Below are 22,643 nucleotides of genomic sequence, written 5' to 3' on the forward strand. Positions count from 1 at the left end.
GTAATCATGTAGATGTAGATGTAAATCACATAGCTCAGCTGGCAGCTGACTGTGGTTCATTGTTAGAATACTAGGGAAATGCAGTTAGTCTACAAAGAAGACTGTGTACAAAACCCTCATGTGATCCATCCTAGAATATTGCTAAAGTCTGTGGGATCTTTACCAAATTGGACTAACAGGGGATATTGAATGTATACGAAGAATGGCAGTACAACTGGTCACAGATTTTTTTGACTAATGGGAGAGTCATAGGGATGCTGAAAGAACTGAACTGTGAGGTGCATTGAGATAGATGCAAAATATCCCATGAAAAGCTGCTTAGAAAATTCCTAGGAGCAACTTCAAGTGACGAATCTAGGAATATACACGACCCTCTTACATATCACAACCAGAAGGATCACGGCAACAAAATTAGACTAATTACAGTGCACACAGAGTAGTTTAGGCAATTATTCTCCTCTGTGTGTGTGTGTGTGTGTGTGTGTGTGTGTGTGTGTGTGTGTGTGTGTGTGTGTGTGTGCGTGCGTGCGCGATAATGAAATGGCTGAATGGCATACCAACACTAAGGTATTTGGAATACCATATATAATGCTCTATTCAGCACAATTGAAGTTAATATTTGAGAGTTCAGAACAGAATTAAATGTAAATGCTTTACACATTTTATAAAGGCTTTTGTACATAGAAACATTATACATTACCTGAAAATTCATATGAAAATAGTTATATAACCTGTACTTTTTCTGCATTTTAGAAAGATTTTACTACGCAACTCCATTCACACCTCGAGGAAGAGCTCATGGGGAACTTCATGAGCAGTACAAACGCAAGACTATACTAACTACCGCAAACCATTTTCCATACATTAAAACTCGTATACAAGTAGTGGATAGAAAACAGGTATGTCAAACTATTTGTGTTCTGTTAGTGATTACCAGAAGTAACACTTTTAGGTGATTTAGACTTGTGTGATGTGCCCTGCATATTCCAAATAGTTAATCTCAAAACTAATTTTCCAGAAATGTGTAATAATAGCTCATAATAAAATATTGGGTTGATCATGATAACTGACCAATTTTTATAGTAGTAGAGATAGGAGGGAGTGGTGTTTTAAAAAAATCCTGCCAGTGATAGCAATACATGTTCTCAAACCTGTCAATATGGCAGAAGACAATATCACATTGGTCTAGATATAAAAAAAGAAGGGAAAGTCATATTGCCTTGACAAATAAGCATATTTGCTCCCTGAAGAATCAGTTAAATTGTTAAAAAGTGAACATCTGCAGGGTCCAAATCTGCAAGTTGCAAATGTGAATAATGTTCATATTTTGGCTGTAACAATAAACTTAGATTTAAATAAAGAGAAAAGAAAATGATGGGTATACTGCTGGTGAATATATTTTAAAGTACCTTAACTGTCAATGTTCTGCCATATAAACATGATTTTCTTTACTTTTAGATTATTTTAACCCCTATTGAAGTTGCTATTGAAGATATTCAGAAGAAAACAATGGAACTTGCACAGTCAACACATCAAGAACCTCCAGATCCAAAGATATTGCAGATGGTGCTACAGGGTTGTATTGGTGAGCTATTTTTATAGTTTTAACATTAATGCATTTATATGAGTATAAATTTAGTGTTGGTGTTCAAACAGTATTTTAAAGGTAGTTAGTCATATCTCTCTCTCTCTCTCTCTCTCTCTCTCTCTCACACACACACACACACACACACACACACACACACACACACACACACACACCTTCTGCATGTACATAAACCTAACAATCCTGGTTGCCCCATCATCCATTGTAGCTGATTACTATGCTCCCACTGAAAGAATTTTAACTCCAGCCAATTGCTCGTAGCTTAGCCTCTCATATTATAGATATGAACAACTTCCTTCACTGACTCTCAATGATCCCTATCCCCATTATCACTTGGATTCCTGCGTGTCACTGTTGTTGCCACCTCCTTATACATCAAGATCCCCCATGCCCATGGCCTGTCTCTCCCAACATTCTTCTGACTCTAAACCCACCACCTCAGTGCTTATACAGCTAACAAATTACACATAATGACTTTTCCAAGGTTTGATCATACCAAGTTAAAAAGTGATGAAAATACAGTTCAACAATATAAAACTATCTTGACAAATAGACTTAATGAAGCCAAAGAGCGGACAGGAGAGGATATTGAAAGATGGGAAACGGTTAAAGGAATAATATATGAGACAGCTGAAACTGTACTCAGGAGAAAGAAGCAATCGAGAACCCAGAGCTGATTTGATGAAGCCTGTAGGAGGAAGATAAAAGAAAGAACCGAGGTAAGAAAAAGAAAGCTGCAGAGGAGAGATAGAGGTATGGTAGAAGAATACCAGGAGGAGAGAAGGGAAGCAGATAAGGAATCTAGGAGGAAAAAGAGAGAATTTGAAAAACAGTGGAGTGATCTGTTAGAAGAAACAAGGAAATTCTATATGAGGGTTAAAGATATGAGGAAAGGATTCCAACCCAGAGCAGTTTTCTGTAAAGATAAGGAGGGAAATCTGATTGGAAGAAAAGAGGAGATTTTAGACAGATGGGTGGAGTATTTTAGTGAACTACTGAATGCAGAATCGGAAAACGAAGGTGGGGTTGATGCCGGTATGGCAGAGAAGGAAGTAAACAGAGATGAAGAGCACCAGGGATCAGTAGCAGAACCCACACTGGAAGAAGTTAAAGTTAGTATCAAGACTCTTAAAAACAATAAAGCTCCAGGAGAAGACAATATCACAGCAGAAATGATAAATTATGGTGGAGGAAAAGCTAGTAAGGGTGTTGCATGAGGTTATAGTGGAAATATGGCACAAAGAAAATATACCGAAACTGTGGGGTACAGCAATACTCTGCCCTATGCCCAAGAAACATGACAAAGCTGACTCCAGGAATTATAGAGGAATTGCACTACTCTGTGTAGTATATGAAGTATTAGGAAAAATCATGGCTGGGCGGTTAAGGACATACGTAGAAGAGTATCTAGGAGACTACCAGTGTGATTTCAGAACTAATAGATACACTACAGACCAGATTTTCACTATCAGACAGATCCTTGAAAAATGTTATGAGTACAACATTGATACCCCCAGCTGTTCATTGACTTCAAACAAGCTTATGATAGTATCAAAAGGGATCAACTTTGGAGGGCAATGCAAGAGAAAAGAGTCCCTAACAAACTGATAAGATTGGTTCAAATGACTTTGAGAAGGGCATTTTATCAAAAGCATTTGAAGTTAACTAAGGACTGTGGCAGGGTGATGTGCTCTTTGCTATTCTGTCTGATGTCGCCTGGGAGAGTGTAATGTGAAAGACACAAAACAACAACCCTGGGGGAACACTGTTTAATAGAATGACTCATGAGCTTGCTTATGCGTATGATATTGATTTGTTATGCAGGAGGAAGCAGGACCTGGAAGAAAAGCTTGAAAAAGTAGAAAGATATTGTGCGGAGATGGGGCTGACCATTAATCAGTCAAAGACCAAGTATATGGCAACATCTAGTTAAAGATATAGTGAAGGAGAAAGAAGCATGACTTTGAACGGAAAAGAATATGAATGCTGTGAAAGCTTTAAATATCTTGGGTCACTGGTAACTGTGAATAATGATACGAGAGAAGAAGTACATGCAAGGATTGCAGCTGGTAACAGGAGCTACTTTGCACTGGTTAAAGTGTTTAAAGCAAGATGCCTTAGTAGGAATCTGAAGCTGACTGTGTATCATACAGTAGTCAGACCTGTGGTGATGTATGGTTCAGAGACTTGGACTATGACACAAAATGATGAGGAGTCGTTGCTGAGATGGGAAAGGAAGATACTTAGGAAAATCTACGGGCCAGTGAACGATAGGGGTTTTTGGAGCATCAGAAATAATGAGGAGATCAGAGAGTTGTACAAAAAACCAGATATCATGACTGAAATAAAGAGTAATAGACTATGTTGGTTGGGACATGTAGAAAGAATGGTGGAGAACAGCACAGTAAAGAAAGTTTTCAAAGGAAAACCTGGTGGATGTCATATAAGGGGCAGACCAAGGATCAGATGGCTAGACAACCGGAGGAGGACTTGAGAAGGATGGGAGTGAAAAGATGGAGAGCCAAGGCAGCCAGCAGAAAAGAGTGGGTGGAGGTTGTCTGTGAGACCAAGGCCCTACAAGAGCAGTAGCGCCAAGAAGTAGTAGTAGTAGTAGTAGTAGTAGTAGTAGTAGTAGTAGACGACTTCTCCTTTAAGTGGAAAACATAAAACAACTCTACTGCTTGGCCGTGGGCACCTGCAGGGCACCCTGTTATGCCAATATGTTTGTGTACCATCTAAAGGAAACCTTCATAGCTTCCCAAAACCCTTGTCTGGTTCAGGTTCATTTGTGATACCTTCAGGGTCTGAACCGAAGGTGGAGAGACACTATCCTCATTCCTCCACAGCCTCAACACCTTTTCTCCCATTATCTTCATGTGATCTTCCTCAGCTCAACGTGCCACCTCCCTGGACATTGGCCTCACCTCTCTGATGGCTCCATCCACACATCTGTCTGTATCAAGCCCATTGACCACCAAAAGTACCTGCATTTTGATAGCTGTTATCTTTTCTATACCAGAAAATTGCTCCCATATTGTCTGCACCCATGGATGGCGTATCTGCCCAGTATAGTCCAGTCATCGAAGGGAAAGGGAAATTATGAGAATAAAATCATGCAGTTGCTGATTTCTGCACAGTGATAGGAGCAAGTGTTGTGAATAACACACTAAATAAAAATCATGACCAGTGGAGTGGGAGTGTTGGGGTAGGGGTAGGGGTAGGGGGCATTTAAGGATCACTTTTTTATGTTTTTCTCAATTAACTCAAAATTAGTGTCTTCTAATGATAATGTTTCTCACAAGGGAACATCCCCATCGCACCCCCCTCAGATTTAGTTATAAGTTGGCACAATGGATAGGCCTTGAAAAACTGAACACAGATCAATCGAGAAAAGAGGAAGAAGTTGTGTGGAACTATGAAAAAATAAGCAAAATATACAAACTGGGTCATCCATGCGTAAGATAGGCAATATTAAGGGCAATGTGAGGCGAGGAGCGCTGTGGTCCCGTGGTTAGCGTGAACAGCTGTGGAACGAGAGGTCCTTGGTTCAAATCTGCCCTCCACTGAAAATTTTGCTTTCTTTATTTTCGCAAAGTTATGATCTGTCCGTTCGTTCATTGACGTCTCTATTCACTGTAATAAGTTTAGTGTCTGTGTTTTGCGACCGCACCGCAAAACCGTGTGATTAGTTGACGAAAGGACGTGCCTCTCCAATGGGAACCGGAAACATTTGATCGCAAGGTCATAGGTCAACCGATTCCTCCACAGGAAAACACGTCTGATATTTTGTGTACGACACTGGTGACAGCATGTGCGTCACATGACAGGAATATGTTGTCGACCCACCTAACTAGTACACTTGGCGAATGGGTGAAAAGTTTCTTCTACCTTGCCCGATTTAGGTTTTCTTGTGGATGTAATAATCACTCCAAAAAAAGTGATGAAAACATAAGAGTTTTTCACATAAACTGAAAATAAAAAGTTAAAATTTTCGGTCGAGGGAAGATTTGAACCAAGGTCCTCTCGTTCCGCAGCTGTTCACGCTAACCACGGGACCACGGAGCTCCTCGCCTCACATCCCCCTTAATATTGTTTATCTTATGCATAGACGACCCAGTTTGTATATTTTGCTTATTTTTTCATAGTTCCACACAATTTCTTCCTGTTTTCTCGATCGATCTGTGTTCAGTTTTTCAAGGCCTATCCACTGTGCCAACTTATAACTAAATCTGAGGGGGGTGCGATGGGGATGTTCCCTTGTCAGTACAAAATTAAACTACATTAAATTTCATACAAAAAAGGTCTTACTTACTTTTTTGTCTATGACTAAAGTTTCTGTTTTGCATGGGATGTAAAAATCACTGATTAGTAATAATTTTATTTTAACAGTAGAAAATTTCATGTTTATCTTTAAATGGAGACATTATTAATATTAATTGTGTGGACCCTGTCTAAGTACAGTAGAACTGTATTAAGGGATACATTGTGTGTTACGGGTGTAAGAAGGGGGAGGGGAGATTGTGGGGATAAAAGTGCAGGGGAAGGTAGATCAATGGATTGTGTTCATGCATTTCTCTCCATCATAGATCTGCAAACTGAAGATCTAGCAGGTGATTCCCCACTCCATCTACACAACTATATCACGAGAAGCAACTAGAGAATGTTCCACTTAGTTACACCGACCCTTCCCAGCGCACTTTAAGAATGACTGGCGACACAGGGCATGGACTTGTCCGGGGGTTGTTTATTTTCCACTGAATGCATGAACATTACATGGAAAGCAGATATGTCTTACTATTAACACTAACACAAGAAACACATATGGACAGAATATACATAAATCTCTGCATACTGATGTACACTTCTAGAGGGCAAATTGATTATTAATCGCCCTGTACACCAGCTGTAGTGTTCTTCCAGGAAAGGCAACTCCCCCATTATGAGCACTGCTCGCTTTTCAGTTTCACACAGGCTATACCTCCCCAGCATTTCTTGTCCAGTTCTCTTATATGAGTTGTCAAAACAACTTCAGTGAGCTTTTGTTAATATAGATGAGTTATTTTTAGTTTACTAAATGAGTACTTTTTGCAGATGTTAAGTAAGGTTTTATGTAAAATACCTTCCTGTAAACTGTGGCTGACACGAGATTAATTTGTAAGTGTGGTGTTGTCAGTGACCTTCATAGTGTTGGTTGGAAAGGGATTGAATTGGTAACTGTACACTTGTGACAGTCTCTTCGCTGTGGTAGACAGCTCCAGCTGTTGAGCTTTTTTGCATAATAGCTCACTTAACAACTGTGAATAAGTACTCACTTAATTAATTGCAAATAAATTCACTATATTAACACAAGAGGACTGGACTGGACAGGAAATGCTGGGAAGCTGTAGTCTCTCTGTAAACTGAATATTGAGCTGGACATGTAGCTGCTGTACAAGGTGACTAAGAACCAAGTTCCCCTCTAGCAGTGTAGATCAGTATGCAGGGATTTACATATATTCTGTCCATATGCATTTCTTGTGTTAGTGTTATGAATAACATATATCTGCATTCCATGTAATTTTACACATTTTGTAGAAAATAAACATCCCTGGGCATGTCGGCACACTGCATCACCAGTCATTCATAAGGCGCTCTGCGGAGTGTTCGTGTGACTACATGAAATGCTGTAGTTGCTTCTTGTGATGTAGTGGGGTAGATGGAGTGGGGAATCACCCACTCGATCTTCAGTTTGCAGACTATGAACGAGGGAAATGCATGAAGATATTCCAGCGACCTACCTTCCCTTGCACTTGTACTCCACTCCCCCCAAAGATGAATATTAATTTTATACCATTAAAACAATATTTTTAATAATCTGAAATTTTTTATCCCCTATATAGTGCAAACTATTAGTCCTAGGGAAAAAATGAATAGGAACTTTTTTGTAGTAAATTTAATGTAGTTTAATTTTAACATGTTGAACATGGCCTCACTTCAGCAATGGTTAGAGGTAAGTAACTGAATCCAAATAGCCAACCAGTTGCAACAAAAGGTAGTTTTATTCAACCTTTACCATGTTTTCAAGTCCACCCCTGTTAGCTGAGTGGTCAGCACGACGGAATGCCATGCCAAGGGGCCCGGGTTCGATTCCCGGCTGGGGCAGGAGATTTTCTCCACTCAGGGACTGGATGTTGTGTTGTCCTCATCATTTCATCCCCATCTCCGATGTGCAAGTCGCCCAATGTGGTATCGAATGCAATAACTTGCGCTCGGCAGCCGAACTTCCCCAACTGGGGGACTCCTGGCCCACAATGCTGTATGCTCATTTCTGTGGTTTCAATGGATGTAAACACGTCTTCTTCAAAAAGATACGTAGCAAAATTTCAAATTATTTGGATTTCCAGTGTAAAATGTTGTTGCATGTTAAGACACAGGAACTGCAGACATTAGCTGCAAGTGGACATTGATTTAAATCAATGGGGAAATTTGAAGATGTGTGTCTAGTAAGCAGGAGACCCAGCTTCAAATCCTGGTCCACCACAAATTTTCAACTTTCCCCATTGATTTAAATCAATTCCCACTCACAGCCAATGTCTGCAATTCCTTTGTGTCTTAATTCATAGCGGCTGCTGGATCAAAATAGTGTCTAACATGAAAAAGTGACCTATAAACAATGCCCCCCAGCTTCACAACTTTTTCCCGTAATTGACATTTTTTGATCTTCATTGAGTGGGCTAGTATGGTGAAAATCTTGTGCAGACCTTCCCAGGCAGGCACTATCACCAAAACCCGGTCCTTCAACAGGTTCCCCGTGTCATATCCTGACACTCCTGGAATTCTCTCATCACTGCCCAAGAAACAGCTGCAAAGGAGCCACCCCCACCTCATCATCATACGAGGTGTGATCAAAAAGTAACAGGAATTTTTTTCCTTCAAGTATCTTTATTTATTCATCAACATCAACTTTTTTCTCTTCAAAGTACTCCTCCTCAGATATAATACACTTGCGCCAACATTTTTTCCATTCTTGGAAGCACTTCTGGAACTCACTTTTCATTATGGTCTTCAGCCATTTTTGTTTTCATCTCATCAATAGTGGCAAAATGATGGCCTTTCATGGTTCTCTTCATCCTCAGGAATGGAAAGAAGTCACAGGGGCCCATGTCCTGTGAATATGGGGGCTGAGGCAACACAAACAAGCATTGAGGTGTGAGTGGGAGCATTATTGTGATGCAATTTCCAAAGCAGTTTTGTCACAGTTCTGGTTGTTTTCTTCAGATTACTTCACATAAATGGCACATAGCTTCCAGGTAGTATTCGTGAAACTTCCTGGCAGATTTAAACTGTGTGCCAGACCGAGACTCGAACTCGGGACGTTTGCCTTTTGCAGGCAAGTGCTCTACCATCTGACCTACCCAAGCATGATTCATGCCCCATCCTCACAGCTTTACTTCTGCCAGTATCTTGTCTCCTACCTTCCAAAATTCACAGAAGCTCTCCTGCGAACCTTGCAGAACTAGTACTCCTGGAAGAAAGGATATTGCGGAGACATGGCTTAGCCACAGCCTGGGGCATGTTTCCAGAGTGAGATTTTCACTCTGCAGCAGAGTGTGCGCTGATATTCTTTATTGACTTTATGACCATACCACAAGGCAGGAATTCATGATGCACTATCCCCTTGTAATCAAAGAAAACAGTAAGAAGAACCTTCACATGTGCTCGAACTTGCCAATTTCTTTTTTCAGTTTTGGCTCTTCAGGCAGTTTCTATTGGGAAGATTAGGCTTCGATTTCAATGTCATACCTGTATACCCATGTTTTGTCACCTGTTATAACCTCCTTTAGAAATTCTGGATTGTTGTTGACATCATTGAGCAATTCCTGAGCGATCTCTGCACATCATCACTTTTGCTTGAAATTAAAAAATTTTGAAATGAACTTTGCTGCTACACATTTGCTTGACATGAGCCAGAGGATATGCTGACATCATCAGCAACCTCCCTGATGGTGATTTGGCAGTAATTGATGTGCTAGGATGTCCAGGGTGGTCATCATCTTCAGTGTCTACTCAACCCTTGTTGAAATGTTTACATAACTCATAAACTCTTGTCTTACTCATAGCAGATTTGCTGAAAGCCACAGTCAATATTTCAAGTGCGGTGTCACAATTTATTCCATTTTTCAAAGCAAAATTTAACGGAAAATTTTTGATCCATCTTTTTGTAACTAAAAATTTTCCAAGTACTTGAAAACACGTATAACCTTTTCAACTGTCAACAATAAACAAAATATTAAAAACAGCTAAAATGCAAACATGCATCGGGAACTTGTGTATCAACAAGATAAAACAAAAATTTTGTAAATTAACTGTATAAAGTCCGTGAAATTAAAAAAAAAGTTCCTGTTATTTTTTGATCACATCTCATATATCATTCCAGACCGGAGCAACTGGAACAGCGTCCTTCGCCTGGGCTTTAACTATGTATCCTTCTATCTAGAAATGATGGACATACTACCCAACTTTCTTCCACCCCATCCGAAAGTGGTATTCGGCAGCCCATCCAACCTACACAATATCCTGGTCCGTTCCTATGGCACACCCATTCCCAACTGCTTGCCACATGGGCCATGTCCCAGTAGAAGACCTACGTGCAAATCCTGTCCGCTTCACTCGCCCAGCACACACGTCCGCCGCTCGTGGTCTCGCGGTAGCGTTCTCGCTTCCCGAGCACGGGGTCCCGGGTTCGATTCCCGGCGGGGTCAGGGATTTTCACCTGCCTCGAGATGACTGGGTGTTTGTGTTGTCCTCATCATTTCATCATCATCCAGGAAAGTGGCAAAATTGGACTGAGCAAAGATTGGGTAATTGTACGGGCGCTGATAACCACGCAGTTGAGTGCCCCACAAACCAAACATCATCATCATCGCCCAGCACAGCCCCTTAAGTCCCATCGCAGGCTTAATGTATCCCATTAGAGGAAGGGCTACCTATGAAGGCAGCCATGTCATATAGCAGCTTTGCTGCAATTTCTGCACACCAATTTATGCAGGTGTGACAACCAGCCAACTGTCCTCCCAAGTGAATGGTAACCACAAAATTTTGCCCAAGAACAAAGCTGGCCTCCAGTGGCACAACATGCTGGTGAACACAAAATACTCTATTTTAGTGGATGCTACACCACTAGTGCTATATGGAAGCTTCCCCCAGCACCAGATTTTCTCAACTACATAGATGGGAGTGGTCCTTCTAACATTTCTTTTGTTCTCGCAATCCTCCAATCCTCCATTAGTTCCTGCCCCAATCCCCACAGACATACACAGTTTTCCCAATATTCTCACCTTCCTCCATTCTGTCACCACATCTCAATCTACTCCCCCACATTATCATCATTTTGCATGACGAGGCTCAACAACTCTGATGTCACAGCACTTGATTGTTTACTATGAAGAAGTGACTGACCTTGTCTTTCAACCATTGTCACTAAACTCCATCTTTAATTTTTTTAATATTGTTGATCTGTCAGTATTCAGTTGCTATTAATATTGTATTAATGAGTTTTACGTTAGGGCCATCTGTTTGCAACTGAATAAAGGCAATATTGGTTTTGCTGCGTGTGTTTTGCCTCAGTTTAATCGGCCTTCAGCTGTGGCCTGAAATACAAATACTTTTAATTTCATATACAGAACTTTCAGCTTACGTACAGTATTATGCTGTTGTACAAGTATTTGTAAGTTACTAACAGCTCTGACCGAGGCACCTTTTGGTCACTATATTTCGTTATGTACTGTGTATGTTGATATTATTCTACATGTGCTCTTGCTGAACTGTTGGTGAAGACATTTGCTGGTCATTTATCAGTTGCTTGCTCTCTACTGTGGCTTTGTGAGTGTGAGAGTTTTCTTGTATTGGGATGAGATTTATTGTGATTATTTATTCTTATAATTTTCACATCTTCCACTGTATTGTCTTAAATGTTCTACAAATATGTTGTAATTAGTGTCATACTGCCAACATCTGATCTGTTCTCTATATCTTGTGCTAAAATTCGTGCATGTCATTCCAACATACAGTGCTTTGCAGCTGTGGCATTTGAATTGGTATGTGCTTGATTCCTGGAAATTAGAGACTAATCAACTGATAAATGACCAGATGGGAGAGAGGATGATGATGATGATGTTGATGTTGATGATGTTTGGTTTGGATTGGATTGTGGGGCGCTCAACTACGCAGTTATCAGTGCTAGTACAAATTCCCAACCTTTGCTCAGTCCAATCTCGCCACTTGCATGAATGGTGGTGAAATGATGAGGACAACACAAACACCCAGTCATCTCGAGATAGGAGGGGGAGGGAGAGGGGGGAAGGGGGGGCGGGGGAGAGAGAGAGTGAGTGAGTGTGTGTGTGTGAGAGAGAGAGTCTTGGACTATAGGCCACAGATTACATCTCACAGCTGGCAACACTTGACAACTTAAACAATTTAATATGATGGAAGAGTGTTTGTGAAGTTTGTGTCCTGTGCTGGAAATGGTGTATATCACTACAAATGGAACTGCAGATTCACTAATAGTACATAGGCTGAACAATGTGTAACTTGAGTTTCTCCCAGCTTATAAAATGTTCCAACAACTTATGGCAATGTGGCCATGTGACATCTTCGACAGTGACCAATAAGCAAAAACCTTCACCTCTATTTGTAAGGTCACTTACTAATTGAATCTGTACTCGATAACACTATCCCAATAACACTATCCCAATCCCAATAGCTGCAAGTGCATGCCAGAATCTGCATGTTGTGATATTCCATAGAACGACCAGTGCCAAGGCAATGTTCTGCAATACCATATTTGCTCGGCTGTTGTAACCATGTGCAATGCATGTGTTTAATACATTGGTCTTCCACAGTCCTATTGCTTTGACCAATATTTGACATGCCACAACTGCAGGGGATACAGTGAACACTCACCTTAGGCAAGCAAACTGAGATCACCCTTTTGTTGGAAATGCTATCAGTGTAAGGTAAAAGGGCCATAAATTTAGTTGCCACCTCATTATTTTCACCACTCACACGATTCATTGCTTTTCAATAGCATAAAGTACATCTGATCTGCCTCTTGCTGTAACCTTCAGGCAACATGTCACTGCTATGTGAGCTAACTCAGCTTGCGAACTTTCTGGGTATGAGATGACGTGACCCCTTTGTGAACAAAGGTACCGTGGGTGGACAAAAAAAAAAAAAAAAGGAAACACCAAAAAACCCAACACCTTACCATGCCTAATACAATATAGGAAACCTTTTGTTATTCAAAACAGCTTCCATTCATCTCGAAGTGGATAAATACAGGTCCTGTATGGTTTTCAAGAGAATCTTGTACTATTCTTCCTGCAAAATAGTGGTGAGTTCAGATAACAATGATGGCGGTGGATCCTGCACCCTTCCCTACAAAGTATACTACAAAGTCTCAATGGTATTGAGATCTGGTGACTGTGGTGGTCATGAGAGGTGCAACAGTTCATTCTTGTGCTTGCACCAATGGTCCTGGATGACAAAAACTGTGTGAACAGCGACCCTTTTCTCTTGAAACATAGCATCCCTGTGGGGTTCATGGAGTACTACGATATGTCTGCCCAAATCATGGCCAAACCACCACCATGTTTCACTCTTGGGACATAAACTCTGATAGAAGTTAGAAAAGTGTGCAACAAGGCTCATCCAAACAAATTAGTTTCTTCCATTGTTCCATAGTCAAGGAACCTTTTCCTGTTACGGGCATTTGCATTACTGACAAGTGGTTTTGAAGTTCCAGCACCTCCTGTAGCTTCCTGCTTATAGAGCTCCCTTTGTGTTGTTTTTGTGCTGACAGGGTCCATGAGTGGGACATTCAGTTCTGCAGTAACTTTTTGCAGCTTTCATCCTCTTTCTTTTTGTCATAATTCTCCTGAGTTACTGTTTGTCATTATCACTCAACACACCCTTTCGTCCATATTGTGACTTAGTGAATGCTGATTTTCCTCTTTTATGTTCAGGCATGTAGTGTTTCCATATTTTTCTCAAACCTCTGTATTAAATACCATTTCATGCTGAGCCAGATGGTGACAAATATAATCCGTGACCGTAGGCCAAAAACTAAATCCCACAGTTGACAAAACTACATAATATAAACTATATGGTGGAAGAATTTGTGTGGAGTTTGTATACTGTCCTGAAATGGTGTTCGGTGATACAGGCAGAACAACAGCTTTACCAGCACTTCACCAAGCACACATTTAATACAATATCAACATATACAGTAAATATTAAAATACACTGCGTGACAAAAGAAATTGGAGCACTCAGAAGATCTAGTCAGACGTCAATGTAACTTTGTGCATATCCACACTGCTCGCAGGTATATAAAGTATTTGAGTTGCAATTCTCTGTGACAGAGAGAACACCCTTCAGATTGCGTAAGTGCCGTTTGTGTTTTGTGTTGTTACTAGGCCTAGTACAGTAAGTAAATGTCAGATGTTGAGTGTACTCTGTGAAGGACATGGAGAGCCTGCCATGTACGCATGTGGGTAGTGTTATAAACACCTGACAGAGTTTGGAAAGGGATCTTCATGTGGCCAGCTGGTCAAATTGTGCAACATCCAGATTTGTAGAGCATTCAGATGTGACAGTGGCCTAATGTTGGACTGCATGGGAATGTGAAGGCAGGCATAGTCGTCATCGTTGTTGTCGTTGTCAAGGTTCTAGTCAACCACATCTTGACCACTTCAAGGGAGGATCACCGTTTGGTGCACCAAGCACATTGAAACCCCTTCACAACTGCACCTGCCATGTAACAAAAAGCAATGGGCTCCATGAAACATGTTGTGTCATCTTGCTCCATTGTTCTAGACTAGCAGCAGCTGGACTATGGAATTACAGTCTCATGCACAGGCTGCTGTTAACATCACAACAGAAACGGCTGCATTTGGAGTGGTACTATGGCTGGGAGGTATGTAATGCTGGTGAATGGCATTGGGTTGTGTTCAGGAGTGAATCACAGTTCTCACTACTGCAGATGACCATCATCAGCAAGTACGATGGCGACCTGGGAGAGGTCCTGTTCTTCCAAAGTTTTCGAGAGACACAGCATTGTTATTTCTGCAATAATGGTGAGGAGAGCCATTGGCTATGACAGAGAGAGAGAGGGGGGGGGGGGGGGAGAAGGGATATGATGTTAAATAGCATTTATTTAGTTCAAGTCTTCTGTTAGTCAAACTTTTTTCGAGTACTCATAGCGTAACTCATCTCGGATTACCTAAAGGTCCTTGTGAGAGACTACCTATCAGTAAAAGACAGAATTATTTGTAAGGTGTAAGACATTATTCATTATTGTGTCACATGTAGTAAACAGCAGTAATATCTCCCAGATGCATATATGACAGATGTTTTTCTGATGATTATTTTGCTTCCAGAACTGTGTGCTGCCTTGTAAGAAATTTTTTATCTATCATTATACTAGGCCCTTGTGTACAAATTTTGGAAAAGCTGCTAACTGAAAATAGACTATTTATCTTTGTGCTTCTTTTCTTACATTGATGATTTCTTAATGCTGAACATTTGGTTGAGTACTCTTGCTTAAGCAGTATTGTATCTATTGCAAAAATAAACCATTTTGGTGAAAATTTGACAATTTTGGTGCTGTAAATTGAAGAACTATTTTCCTCAGTGTACTGTAAGGCATTTCTGCAAGGTTCAGACTTCAAATCGATAATTTTAGGATGTTATTTTATCATTTAACCTTCATTGTGTGTGTGTGTGTGTGTGTGTGTGTGTGTGTGTGTGTGTGCAGACTGTAGTAGGCTGGAACCTTTATATAAATGGTGTAACTGATTACACTTGTTTTGTTTAGGTACAACTGTAAATCAAGGGCCCATGGAAATAGCTGTTGTCTTCCTTTCTGAGCTTCTAAGTGGACAGAAAGCTCCAAATAAACTTCAAAACAAATTACGACTTTGCTTCAAGGATTTTTCTAAAAAGTAAGTCGGTTTCATGGGTGAAAAGAAAACACTATAAGTACTGTAAGCGAATTGTATAGAGAATCATATTCGTTTCTGTTGTTCCATAGATCTTGTAGCATAGTAGTCTTAAAATACTACGTCCATAAACTAACATGTCTGGTTTCCTACAGGTGCAATGATGCTCTGAAGAAGAATAGAAACTTGATTGGTGCAGATCAAAGAGATTACCAGCGTGAACTTGAAAGAAATTACAGTTGCTTTACTGAGCGCTTACTTCCCCTTATCACTGTAAACAATGCACATCGAACCTCGATTAACAAAAAGTAAAAACGCTGACAATTGAATGTTACCATAATTTTAACTTTTTATACATTTCTACTTGTGTTGATAAATTTTTATCTATCTCTTGTGGGACATTATACAGGGCAGTTTTGTAAGTGATAAAAATCAAACAATGAACTGATCTGTGAGACTTTTGTGTTATATAACTTAAATTGATTTTTCAGAAAGATTTGTTTCATAGTGTGCCACAGACATTAAATCAGCATAAAATGAGCTAAAAATGCTTCACTCCGTCTCGATACTATGACGAGCAGTGTGTTGCTATGAATATCTGTGATATTAAGCTACTATTTTATAACTAATTTATGCTCATGCGTATAATAATAGTGATGTTAGGAGTATCATTAGACTTCAACATTATGCTAGAATTAAATCTTGTGACTGTCACCTTTGATGATTTTGAGCTGTAAGCTAGATAGTGTTTTGTCTTAATATTATTATTTAATAATAGTAATTATTGTAATGTGGGTACTCAATGTGAATTTATTTAATGTCTACATGAAGAGGAGATTTTTAAGATGTGCCATTAGACTGTTCATTCCTTAAAAAATGCCTGTATCAATATCTCAGACAGTTTTGTTGTTGTTATGAACAAAATTAGTAATGTTTTGAGTTCCATGTATGAAATCCTACAGCTCTTCATATATCTACATGAAGGATCTGGTGAAATGCCAATATGTCAGTTCCTAACAGACTTAAATGTTGTACAGCACTGGGACATGAACCTGCGCTCAGGCTTTTCATGGACAGTGCTATTACTGCATTAGCCAGGTATTTTAGATGGCATCACTCAGTCTGCCACCAGTACCAACCTCTTACTTTCCAAATTCCACAGAGATTCTCTGGCATGCTTTGTTGATCAAGTGTGAGAGATATACTGCAAACTGAATATTTGAGTCTGCCTGTAAGTTGTGACCGTATATTTTAGCCAGGAAGACCATAGCTTCTGAAAGCTGAAGGAATAGATTTGACTGAGATTGTATGCTCAGACTGTGCAGTATATAGAAATGAAAATTTAGCCTGTATTAAAAGGCAAAATTGCACTCAATATGATGTTTGGTCCTCTATAAGGATGGATAATATGTGATGTTCTGCTTGTTAGTTTTATCACTTTTTTTGTGGGTCTCCTGCATTAGACTGAAATGTTTAGTAATGTATGTCAACTAATAACTCACAATTCACTGTTTTTGTCTGGTGTATAATTTTAACGCATTAGAAAGTTTTGTTCTTTATGTTTGAAGCTACTTTCAGAGTCTTAATTTTCTGAAACAATTATTCCACTGAAGTTACAGAACCTGAAAGACTAGGGTGATATCACATATCTTTATGGTGAGATCAGTGGTTTGTAACAAGATTTTCCTTACTCTGCTTTACTTGAATCTGCCAATTAGTTGACTTGGTATTCTTCAGATGTGAGTATAAGATGTGTAACAATCAAGAAAGCAACTGGTGAATGCTAAATATTGGTTTAATTAATTTCCAGTACAGAAGAGGCAAAAATAAAAATCCCAGGTCCATTAATTTTTAAGATCTTTCATTTTTATTTTATGGGTTTGTATTTATTGTTCCTCCTCACTGAAAATGGGATAATTTCAGGTGCACTTTCTGACAAAAATATGCAGCATGGGTCGAAATTAGATAGATACATTTTCTAAAGTCCTGTGTTAATGTTGAAGTAATCAATTGTCTTCATTTTTTACTGCTTGTGCAATTCATGACTTTGATGCATATAACGCCACAGCCCGTGGTTATGGTTTACATGGTAAAAATGATATAAATGTATTCCAATTTCATGTAGTTATGGGCCTAGTCTATCTACATGGTGTATGTATCAGGCTGTGCTTTGTACGATTTCCAATTTCTCTTAGCTCTCATTTGGGGAAAGTTGAATGACTTCGACAAAACAGCATACCTGCATCACCAACCTTTGGAGATAAACGTTGTTATAGCACATGATCTTTTGTAAAGACTGGTACTTGTAATAAGCAGTAAAACCTGTAAAGCATATCTTCCTCTTTATAAAATGATCATAATTGTCTATATGGAATATTTAATTGGTAGAACTTCATTAGGGAGATGTAGCTTACTCATTTCCTCCAACTAAAGCAATCTGTGTGTGGTGTAGAACTTCTGTTATATGTTCCCTGCACCCTCTCTTATAGTCAGTCAAGAAGAATTGTTGGGGGTGCTCTTATGTTTTCAAGCAGTTTATGAATTTCCTGCAGCTCGGCAACACCACTAAATATCAATCTCTTTTCAACTATTCCTTAGTTAGGTTGATGTGGAATTCACTTACTGTTGTTCCATGTGATTCTGAGGTAATTCATTTTGTATTGTGGTAAATTTTATCAGCTAAAATTTATATCAGAACAATTTTAAAATAAAGTATTCACATGAGAAGTTATTGAACATATAGGCAATACTACCAGCAAGCTGCAGAACATTGACAGATTTGTATACACCTAATACGTGTAATCCGCTACTTCCACATTGTGTTTGTGTCATAAGAAACAAAACTTTCTTCGTGTCATGTTACATCCAGAAATGTCATGTTATCATGACTCAATTATTAAGTGTTCAAAAAGGAAGACTTGAAAACATTAAGTCAACATTTATCTCGAATTACAGTGTGTGTTAAAATTAATAAAAACACATAATTAGATCAAAATCCATGATACAACTGTTTCTGATGTAAGATCTTTCTCAGAAATAGATCATAATTTTATTTTTATAAGTTACATATATCTTTTGCAGTCAATTTTAATTTCATTTTCTCTATTTATAATGTCCTCTTTCTATTGTCACTTAGCAGTAAGTTTCTTGTGTCAACATGTAAGCAGAATTTGAACAAATTTGTTTCTTCAGTATTGTCATGACCGTGTACCATATAACCATAAAGACAGGTCTAACCTAGGAATATCATTTACAAATGGCTGATACTGCAGAAGTAGTCATGAGTTGACAGTTAACACTGAATAGATTTCTGTTGTACTTTATCAGAGCTTGCATTTCCTTTTTTATCAGAATGCTGGTAACATGCAATAAGTATCTTAAGAAAACATTTTGAAAGCAAGAATATAGATCAAAATTTTTAGAAAAAGGAAAGCAGTGTGTGGCAGTATGATTGTTCTTGCTTCTTTTGACTTCAGAGTAATTTATTTTGTATTATTATTTGTAACACGCGGCAAAAAGATGCTGAAAGTTTCTTTTTTCCCTTTCATGATAATTCCTTCCAATATTCCGATAAAAAAAATGCAGTAAATTTTCACAGTGGTTTCTGTAGGATTCTGTGTGGCAATCTTGATGATGACATTGCTATGATATAAAATTTTGTTAATCATTTGTGGTTTTTAATTTCATGAAGGGAGATAATTGTCCAGGCATGAAAAATATTTGCCAATTTCCTTATGAATTAAATATATTGAAACCCAAGGAAAAAATAAAATCTTTGCTACATCATTCCCACTCCATCAATCAATTTCTGAATGGACTGTGTAAATGTAGATTAAGATTAATGTAAAACCCTATCATGTAGCTAATCAAATAATTTATCTCAGAAAATGTGTAACTCTAAAGATGCTCTACATCACAGCAAGATACTGCAAATATGTTCAGCAGAATGTGCAAGTAATTAAACTAAACTGAGGTTAAATTATATCATAAAAATTATTTCATAAGTATGCAGATTTGCAGATGAAAAAGTAACCTAGTAACCAGCAAAACCATCACCGTAAGATAGCTGACCACAATGAAACTGTTTTTCTTTGCATTTAAATGTAATTTTAAATTTTGTTAGCAGCTAAACAAATTTTTATTTTCCGTGGGCTGTGCTTATAGAATTGCAAATGAGATGTGAAAGTTTATATCTTCTCAATAGTATTTCTGTACTTTGTAACTGTGGCTTTTTTACATATCATATTAGTTTAGTGAACTGCAAATTATGTGCACGTATTTACAAGTTTTATAATAACTGACTTGTCTTATCCATAACATCATCAGGGCTTGATGTATTTGCACAAATGTGGGCACACACACGCGCACATATACACACAGAGAAGTTTCTTTTTCATGTGCCTTATTTTGTCTGACAATTATAGAAGTGTGAACTGGCTCAGTTTTAGTACAGTATAATGGTTTTTTAAATAATTTAAGAATCTATTCATTGTGTGAAGTAATTTCATAGCATACTGATAAAATATATATATTATATGTGTGTTACAATTTTAAAGCAAATATAATTTTATTGATTAGAACTGTAAATTATGGTTTAATATGATTTGGAAATAAAAACTCAGCATCAACATTGTGACATTTCAGAAGTTTTTGAAAGTATTATTCTTGTAAATTCATAAATCACACAAATAAAGAATTATTATCTTTGTTGGTTTTTTTAATGTACTTTCAGGTTGTTTGACACTTGTACATCTACATCTGTACTCCGCAAGTCACCCAACGGCGTGTGGGAGGGCACTTTACGTGTCACTGTCATTACCTCTCTTTCCTGTTCCAGTCGCGTATGGTTCGTGGGAAGAACGACAGCCGGAAAGCCTCCATGCGCACTCGAATCTCTCTAATTTTACATTCGTGATCTCTGCAGGAGGTATAAGTAGGGGGAAGCAATATATTTGATACCTCATCCAGAAACGCACCCTCTCGAAACCTGGACAGCAAGCTACACCGCGATGCAGAGCGCCCCTTATACAGAGTCTGCCACTTGAGTTTGCTAAATATCTCCGTAACACTATCACGCTTACCAAATAACCCTGTGACAAAACGCGCCACTCTTCTTTGGATCTCCTCTGTCAACCCAACCTGGTACGGATTCCACGCTGATGAGCAATACTCAAGTATAGGTCGAACGAATGTTTTGTAAGCCACCTCATTTGTTGATGGACTACATTTTCTAAGGACTCTCCCAATGAACCTCAACCTGGCACCCGCCTTACCAACAGTTAATTTTATATGATCATTCCACTTCAAATCATTCCTTACCCATACTCCCAGATATTTTACAGAAGTAACTGCTACCAGTGTTTGTTCTGCTATCATATAATCGTACAACAAAGGATCCTTCTTTCTATGTATTCGCAATACATTACATTTGTCTATGTTAAGGGTCAGTTGCCACTCCCTGCACCAAATGCCTATCCACTGCAGATCTTCCTGCATTTCACTTAATGGAGGTACTGTTCAAATGACAGATGGACATAGTTTAATGTGGATGTCAAAAAGTATTGTTTGAAAAGTATCTTGTGCAGTTCATTAAGCAGTAATTTAGGGTGGAGATAAATGTAAGGAGTTTGTGGGATGCACTTTCATGCTTCTTGTGTTAACTTTCCAACCATTGGCCTACAGCTATTTGTAACCCCACAGTTGAGTGGTTAGCTGTAAATAAAGAATTTTATTTTAGGATTCCTGTTCATTCCAGTATACTAGCCAACTCAAAAGACTACTCACATTGCTAAGGAACTATTTGTCATGGTGTGTAGGGGAAATTCTTTTTTTTTATCTTGAACTGTGTTCTTAGGCTGTGGTAAGTTTCTCCAAAAATTCCTCAACTCAGTGGCAGTGGACAATTGGACAATCAGTTTACTGCCGATGCGTTGTTCTGCTATGCCAGAAGGCGAGATCAATGGATCTCCTCCACAGCCTAAATGATAACAACATACAGAAATATTTTGAGCAAGAGAAGGAATTAATACAGACATGAGGACTCAAACTGCTGTTTTTTTTCAAGGTGAGCATCACTAATTTAACATATTTTGCTAATACACAAATTTGCAGCATCATTTCCATTTCTTTACTATATGCCCTCATACACGACATTTCCTGGCACAAAAAAAAAGTGTCTGTAGTCAATTGCTCACCTCCTATTACTAAGCAGATGGAGTTTGGTGAAACTTATTTAAGTGGTAATTACAGTAACAATGTTTAGGGGGTTTGATCACTTCACTCAAGTAATCTGTTTAATTTCCTAAATCACTATTACCCAATTAAAGTAACCATTCAGTAAAACGGGATCATCATGCGCCCTCTTATTTTAAGTCAGCTTATGCATTTTAACAAGAGACCATAAAGGTGATCATTTAACTGTAGTTTTGACAATGGCTGTTTTATTGGCATGCCTAATGATGGGTAATACTTTATGGAAATCTCAACCAAATAGAATTATTTTGCCTCCAGAAGGGAGATTATTATTCATTATGTCCACAAAAAGCCAATCAACAACACTTAGTGCATCTTTGGGAGCCATTGAAATCTTGTCCTAAATTATGAGATCAGAAGCATGGAGGAGGTTGGCAGCAATGCCTGTCCATCTAACTGTTAAAACGATATTGTTTTCTCATCATAAAATGTGACACAAAATATAGTGGACAAATGTTTTACCGTAACCTCCCACCCCACTGATGAAGTAACAATTAGGAATCTTATTTCTTATTGAATGCAAGACTTCCTCAGCTATTTCTTTCTGTTTTTATTTAATTTTTCATAAGTTGGCTTGCTCTTCATACATTCTTTTTCTATGTTGTAAGCTTCTATTGTGTGTTGTGCGATGATTGCAACAAGGGTCGGCAGGTTGAACTGTTGGCAAGATTTGGCATGATATTTACAAACATCCTCCAGTTGTAGCAGTGAGAGGTTGTGGGCTTCAGGTAATATGTTTGTCTCCGAAAATCTTCTGAAAGTATGTCTTGAAATGTTGTCCACAACTCAGATGTACTGGCAGGCGA

At 38.7% G+C, this 22,643-nt stretch overlaps 1 protein-coding gene across 1 annotated transcript in view; it reads left to right on the forward strand.

The window, feature by feature from the left end:
- Nucleotides 1-20,237, forward strand: part of LOC126183490 (dedicator of cytokinesis protein 7) — a 266,895-nt gene extending 246,658 nt beyond the window's left edge. The window contains exons 36-39 of the mRNA XM_049925523.1: nt 754-899; nt 1,459-1,585; nt 15,462-15,588; nt 15,741-20,237. Coding sequence (XP_049781480.1) covers nt 754-899; nt 1,459-1,585; nt 15,462-15,588; nt 15,741-15,897 — 557 coding nt within the window. The 3' untranslated portion in view covers nt 15,898-20,237. The remainder of the gene's footprint in view (nt 1-753; nt 900-1,458; nt 1,586-15,461; nt 15,589-15,740) is intronic.
- Nucleotides 20,238-22,643: the final 2,406 nt, after the last annotated feature.

This window comes from Schistocerca cancellata, chromosome 4 (assembly GCF_023864275.1).
Source record: "Schistocerca cancellata isolate TAMUIC-IGC-003103 chromosome 4, iqSchCanc2.1, whole genome shotgun sequence".
NCBI classification, from domain to species: Eukaryota; Metazoa; Arthropoda; class Insecta; order Orthoptera; family Acrididae; genus Schistocerca; species Schistocerca cancellata.